The sequence below is a fragment of the Nematolebias whitei genome, chromosome 11 (assembly GCF_014905685.2).
Source record: "Nematolebias whitei isolate Nwh7 chromosome 11, NemWhi1, whole genome shotgun sequence".
NCBI classification, from domain to species: Eukaryota; Metazoa; Chordata; class Actinopteri; order Cyprinodontiformes; family Rivulidae; genus Nematolebias; species Nematolebias whitei.
Genome location: NC_056508.1, coordinates 48,205,279 through 48,212,246, shown reverse-complemented (window position 1 = coordinate 48,212,246; position 6,968 = coordinate 48,205,279). Strand labels below are relative to the sequence as shown.

Sequence of the window (6,968 nt, the reverse complement as noted above, 5' to 3'; positions counted from 1 at the left end):
GAAGCTCAGTCCTCACCTCCTTCTACAGGTGTGCAGTGGAGAGCATCCTGTGCTCCAGCATCAACGTGTGGCATGGAGGCTGCACAGCTGCAGAAAGAAAAGCTTTGCAGAGAGTGGTGAAGGCTGCACAGAAGATGTTGGAGTCAGCCTCCCCACCATCACAGACATCTACACCTCCAGATGCAGGAAGAGGGCCACCTGCATCATGAAGGACCCCACCCACCCAGCACACACACTTTCTGCCCCGCTCCCCTCAGGAAGGAGGTTGAGGAGCATTAAGTGTAGAACCACTAGACTGAGGAACAGCTTCTACCCTGAGGCTGTTAGACTCATGAATCTTTGACCAGGAGAATCACTGTGAAAAACCATATCATGTTGCTGCTGATCTGTTTTATGTTGCTGCTGATCTGTTTTATGTTGCTGCTGATCTGTTTCATGTTGCTGCTGATCTGTTTCATGTTGCTGCTGATCTGTTTCATGTTGCTGATCTGTTTCAGGTTGCTGTGTTCATTCGTGCTCATCTGCTCACACCGACTCATGTTCGACGTAATGTTTTTATGTTATTAGTGCTTAGTGTATTTTTAGTTGATGTTTTTCTTAGTTCATATCTTAGATGTTATTACTGTTTTTATTTTACATTTCATTGTTGGATGTAACTGGGACCCTGTGTACATAATCTCGTTCCACCACGTGTACCACATGGGGTGTGTATGACTCCGACTCTGATCTGGCAGGCTGAGCAGAGTTGGGGCTGAGTAATAGTGGTGGAAATGGGGCAATAGTCACCTCTCGTCTAAGTCTTGTTTCCACAACTCTCTCCCAGATCTTCATCGTGTGGATCATCAACTTAATTCCCCTGTAGTTGCTACAACTCTGTACATCACCCTTGTTCTTAAAAATGGCCACCAGCACTTCTTCTCCATTCCTCAGGCATTTTGTCACCCTCAAATATGTCATTGAATATTTGAGTCAAAAACCTCACTGTCATCTCTCCAAGACATTTACAAACCTCCACTCGTCATCAGGTCCTACTGCCTTCCCCTTCTTCATTCATTTCAGAGCTTTCTGGACTTCACCCTCACTGATCTTTCCCACTTCCTGGTCCACAGTTTCTATGATCTCTACTCTTGTTTCTCTTTCATTCTCTTCATTCATTAGCTCCTCAAAGTACTCCTTCCATCTTCCCGTCACACTCTCCTCACTTGTTAGAACATTACCATTCCTATCTTTAACAAGCCTAACATGCTGCACATCCTTTCCAACCTGCTCCCTCTGTCTCTCCAATCGGTACAAGTCCTTCTCACCCTCTTTAGTGTCCAGTCTCCCATACAACTCATCATACACCTTCTGCTTTGTTTTTGCTACTTCCCTCTTTGCTCTACGTCCCATCTCCTTATCTTCCTGTCTCCTCTCTTCAGTCCTCTCTCTGTCATATTTCTTCTTGGCTAACCTCTTCCTTTGAACATCTTCCTGCACTTCACTATTCCACCACCAGGTTTCCTGCTCATCCATTCTCTGTCCAGATGGCACAACAAGTACCTTCCTCATCAAGTCATCATTTTAAAACTAAAACTGACCCATCAGAACCTCCTTCAGACTCAGAACCCTCAGTGGTTCTCTGTAGGACTTCATCAGTCTGTTTGGGGTCATGGTTCTGTTGGACCCAGTTTGGTCCAAGCTTCAACTGTTGGACTCCAGAATCTTTTGGTCTCCAGAGGAGTTCTGGTCCACTCAGTGAGGAGCCTGAACCATCAGCCTTCACCACCATGCTGACAGCTGGAGGAGCTGTTTGCTGCAGTGCATTCTGGGTAAACATCTGTCCTCTCGTCTGGTTCTGGTCCAGAAGTCTTGTGGTTCCTTCAGATGAAACATTACAAACCTAAGTCGAGCTGAGGTCATGACCTTTTAGCTTTGACCTGATGACAGAAGCCTTTAGAGTCACTGCACTGTCTGACCTTCAGGGTGAATCATCCATCCATCTATTATCTTTTACCCACTTCTTCCATCTTGGATCACAGGGGTCGCCGGTGCCCATGTCCAGCAATCACTGTGCGAGAAGCGGGGTACATCCTAGACAGGTCTCCAGTCCATCACAGGGACACATGGAGACAAACAAACAACATTCTCTCTCACCTAGAGACAATTTAGAGTTACCAGTCAGTCTAACCTGCATGTTTTTGGTCTGTAGGAGGAAACTGGAGTACCTGGAGAAAACCCACGCATGCACGGAGAGAACATGCAAACTCCACCCAGAAAGGTCCCTGGACCGAGATTTGATCCGGCAACCTTCTTGCTGAGAGGCAGCAGGTCTACAAATTGTACCAGTTGCGCCACCTTGCTGCCCCTCAGGGTGAATCAGCTGTGTGAAATGTTTTCTATCTGTAGAACAATGATCACCAGATGACCTTTGACCCTTCACAGAGTGACAGGCAGCAACAGCTGCTTCTCTGAAGTCATTGCCGCTGTCTTTCCGTTTTGGCGTTGTGTTGACACACCTGGATGTTTTTCTCCAAGTGGATCCAGTGATGACGATCAGCAGCTCCTGGCTGATACAGGACCTCAAAGGTCCTATGGGAACAGGTTTCACATTTCATTTGAGTTTTTATTGAAAGACCGACTCAGTGGAACCTGTTCAGGTTAGATTTGAATAATCTTAGAACCCGATCAGTTTCATAAGGTCCTGATGTGTGAAAACCTAGAACTGAAACCAGGTGAGTTTTCTTTTTTCCAAGACTCCATGTTAAACATGAAAGTACATGAACTTGAAGGACTTGTTTAGCGTTTAGGATCAATGGTCCAGGCATTGGACTGCCAACTGTCCAAGTGTTGGACCGATGGACCAGGAGTTGAACTGATGGTCCAGGTGGTCCAGGTGTACTCACCAATGCCTCCAGGGGAGCAGAAGCTGTTCACATTGATCTCAGAAGAAACATCTTCATAATCATGATTGGCTGCTGAGAGACAAGAGACACATTTTCAAAAACTCAGCTCCACCAATCCTGAGAGGTTTCCTGCTGATACACCGTACCTGACACCAGGTGATAGTCTGAGCCCTCTCTCGGATCCACAGGTGCTGCCATGTCATAGATGGGTGTGGCTGCCTGCTGCAGGGTCAGAGGTCTTCTGGGCTTCACAGCGCTGTAGATGGGAGCTGCAGGGGCCTGGGTGTAATCGTTGTCATAGTGATGAGAAGACGGGAGCATCCTGAGGGCAGAGGAAGTCCTGTTCACCAACTGTGCTCCACAGAACCACAAGACCAAAGAGGTCCTGATCACCAGCCATAGTCCACAGAACCACAGGACTGAAGAGGTCCTGGTTACCAACCGTGGTCCACAGAACCAGAGGACAGAGGTCCTGATTACCAATCGTGGTCCACAGAACAACAGGTAAGAGGTCCTAGTTACCAACTGTGGTCTACAGAACCACAGGACAGAAGAGGTCCTAGTTACCAACCGTGGTCCACAGAACCACAGGACAGAGGTCCTGATTACCAATCATGGTCCTCAGAACCACAGGACCAAAGCGGTCCTGGTTACCAATCATGGTCCACAGAACCACAGGACCGAAGAGGTCCTGGTTACCAACCGTGGTCCACAGAACCACAGGACAGAGGTCCTGGTTACCAATCGTGGTCCACAGAACCACAGGACAGAGGTCCTGGTTACCAACCAGGATCCATAGAACCACAGGACCAAAGAGGTCCTGATTATCAACCGTGGTCCACAGAACCACAGGACAGAGGTCCTGGTTACCAATCATGGTCCACAGAACCACAGGACAGAGGTACTGATTACCAAACGTGATCCAAAGAACCACAGGACAGAGGTCCTGATTTTCATTCATGGTTTTCAAAACCACAGGACCAAAGAGGTCCTAGTTACCAACTGTGGTCCAGAGAACCACAGGACCAAAGAGGTCCTGGTTACCAACTGTGGTCCACAGAACAACAGGACAGAGGTTCTGATTACCAATCATGGTCCATAGAATCCCAGGACCAAAGAGGTCCTGGTTACTATCCTTGGTCCACAGAACCACAGGACAGAGGTACTAATTACTAATTGTCATCTACAGAACCACAGGTCCGAAGAGGTCCTGATTACCATCATTGGTCCACAGAATCACATGACAGAGGTACTGATTACCAACTGTGGTCCACAGAACCACAGAACAGAGATTCTGGTTACCAATCATTGTCCGCAGAACCACAGGACCGAAGAGTTCCTGATTAACAATCATGGTTCACAGAACCACAGAACAGAGGTCCTGGTTACCAACCGTGGTCCACAAAACCACAGAACAGAGGTCCTGGTTACCAACTGTGGTCCTCAGAACCACAGGACAGAGGTCCTGATTACCACACATGATCCACAGAATCACAGGACCAAAGAGTTCTTGGTTATCAACCGTGGTCCACAGAACCACAGGACCAAAGAGGTCCTGGTTACCAACCGTGGTCCACAAAACCACAGGACAATGGTCCTGTTTATCAACTGTGGTCCACAGAACCACAGGACAAAGGTCCTGGTTACCAACCATGATCCACAGTACCACAGGACAGAGGTCCTGATTACCATTTGTGGTCCACATAACCACAGGACCAAAGAGGTCCTGGTTACTATCCTTGGTTCACAGAACCACAGGACAGATGTATTGATTACTAATCATGGTCCACAGAACCACAGGTCCGAAGAGGTCCTGATTACCATCCTTGGTCCACAGAAGCATACAACAGAGGTACTGATTACCAACTGTGGTCCACAGAACCACAGGACAGAGGTCCTGGTTAACATTCTTGGTCCACAGAACCACAGGACAGAGATACTTATTACTAATTGTGGTCCACAAAACCACAAGACTGAAGAGGTCCTGGTTATCATCCTTGGTCCACAGAGCCATAGGACAGTGGTCCTGGTTACCAATCGTGGTCTACAGAACTACAGGACAGAGGTCCCGTTACCAACCATGGTCCACAAAATCACAGGACAGAAGTCCTGATGTCTGATCTGTTTATTACCTTAAAAACAAAATGAGCTTCAAGTGTTTATGAAAACATGACAAAGATTAGAAGACAAAACTTGAACTAAAACTGGAACCCATCACATGCTGGAGACAGTCCCTCATCCTGTCTGTGGCCTTCAGTGACAGGATCTCAGTTGAGGAAAAGAACAGGTCTGGTACAGGAGCCTCAGGGTCTGATCTCAGTTTGTGTCCTTCAGCAAGCGCTGAGGTGGACAGCCTGGGTCAGAGCCAGCTCTCCTCAGCTTGAGGCCTTGGTTCTGCTCTGTAAGAAGGTAGAAAAATCGCTCTGTGGTTGAGCCTTCGTCTTGACCGAAGTCTTGTTGTCAGGATGGACTGACGGTTCAGGGCCTCGTCGCTCCAGTCTGAAGAACAAGCTGAGTCAGACAGCAGAGCTCTGGGTTTACTGGTCCACCTACAATCCAAAAACCTCATGATCTGTGGTCAAGAGGTCTGGATAAGGACCACAAGAACCAGATCCTGGATGAGGAGGGTCAGACTCTGATTAGGATGCCTCTCTCTGGAGGGTCTCCAGGTCTCCAGAGGAGGAGAATCCAGGTCACCCCAGAACTTGTTGGAGGGATTTTAGATCCTCTCTGGTCTGGGAACACTTTAAGATCCTGCAGGAGGAGCTGGAGGGTGTCTCGGGGAGAGGGAGGTCTTTGATGATTTCCCATCCTCCCTCCAGGGTCCAACAGGTTGTCCTCTAGTTTTCCTGGCCAGTCCAGAACCGGTCCCAAAGTTCCTAGTTCTTGAAGGTTTCAGAACAGAAAGTTTGTGCAGTGGACCTTCAGCAGGACCTGAAGGGGTTCTGTTACCTGTCTCCACTGCTAGGTGTGGCTACGACAGTGTAGGTGGGTTCTGGTGGAGGCTGCTGGGCCTTTTTGGGCTTGTTGATGACTGCGTACGTTTCGTTCATGTTGACCTTCTGCGACGATCTGTGGACAAACAGAAGAACACGTCCGTCACGAAACACTAGCACATAAACCCCTCCAGACATGGGCTCTGGCTAAACCCTGGAAACTGACTGGCTGCAGAAACACGTTTAGTTCCTGAACTTTCTGTTTTTCAACCAGGAACCTTCGTCGTGTTCAGCGGGTTTTGGTTCAACCTCGGTTTACTTCCTGTAAAGAGTTGTTAGCTGTTGAGCAGAAACGGTCGGATGAGCTGAAATGTGCTGATGTGTGAAGATGGGTCACGGGTTCTGCTCAGTTCCTTAATCAGAAAAAATGGTGTGAATAAAAACAGCAGCCGAGTTTTTCTGAGACGAGAGACAGAATCAGAACATTTCACCTCAAGCTACAGCACAATCACTGTTTGTTCTATCATCAACTCATATTTTTCTAAACTCATCTTAATCACTCTTCATCCAGCTGCAGTTGGTCTGAAGTTCCTTCCTCATGGTGCTCCTCCTCAAGGACTTCCTGTTGCTTCAACAGGCTCCTCCCACAGCCAATGATGTCATGAAGCTTCAGCGTTCCTTTGACCAGAGATGTTTGTTGGTCAATCTCTTCATTACACATGCTTCATGGGTTCTCATCAGAACATATGATGAATCGTTCTTATTCCGGACCGACCTACCGTTCTTGTGGGACAATGATGGACTGTGAGTCCAGTCCAGAGCTTCCTGTCCTCACAGGGACCTGTGCAGTTCTCAACAGAACTCATGCTTTTTACAGACAACCTGGCCATGAACAACACGACGGGACTAAAAACACCAAGACCTCCAGACACTAAAGCATGTCCACCAGGACACTATTTCTGAGTCCAGACTCTGGTTTTCTAGAGGCTCCAAACGGACGCAGCTGGTCTCAGATCAGCCTGCCGGATGAACACAGCTGCTGCTGAATATTTACGTCTCTACAGGAAGGAAACTTGATCTTCACTTCCTCCTCCAGCTGTGTGGTTGTCATGGTGATGCTCAACAAATCAGGGGCGCTAAGGAAGGAAAA

At 48.0% G+C, this 6,968-nt stretch overlaps 1 protein-coding gene across 1 annotated transcript in view; it reads right to left on the bottom strand.

Moving 5' to 3' along the window:
* ptpn18 (protein tyrosine phosphatase non-receptor type 18) overlaps positions 1–6,968 on the bottom strand; it is a 24,989-nt gene that overhangs the window by 451 nt on the left and 17,570 nt on the right. Inside the window, exons 9-12 of the mRNA XM_037684587.1 lie at positions 6,598–6,659; positions 5,835–5,954; positions 3,029–3,204; positions 2,883–2,954 (exon numbers count right to left, since the gene is read on the bottom strand). Of these exons, the coding sequence (XP_037540515.1) occupies positions 2,883–2,954; positions 3,029–3,204; positions 5,835–5,954; positions 6,598–6,659 (430 nt within the window). The remainder of the gene's footprint in view (positions 1–2,882; positions 2,955–3,028; positions 3,205–5,834; positions 5,955–6,597; positions 6,660–6,968) is intronic.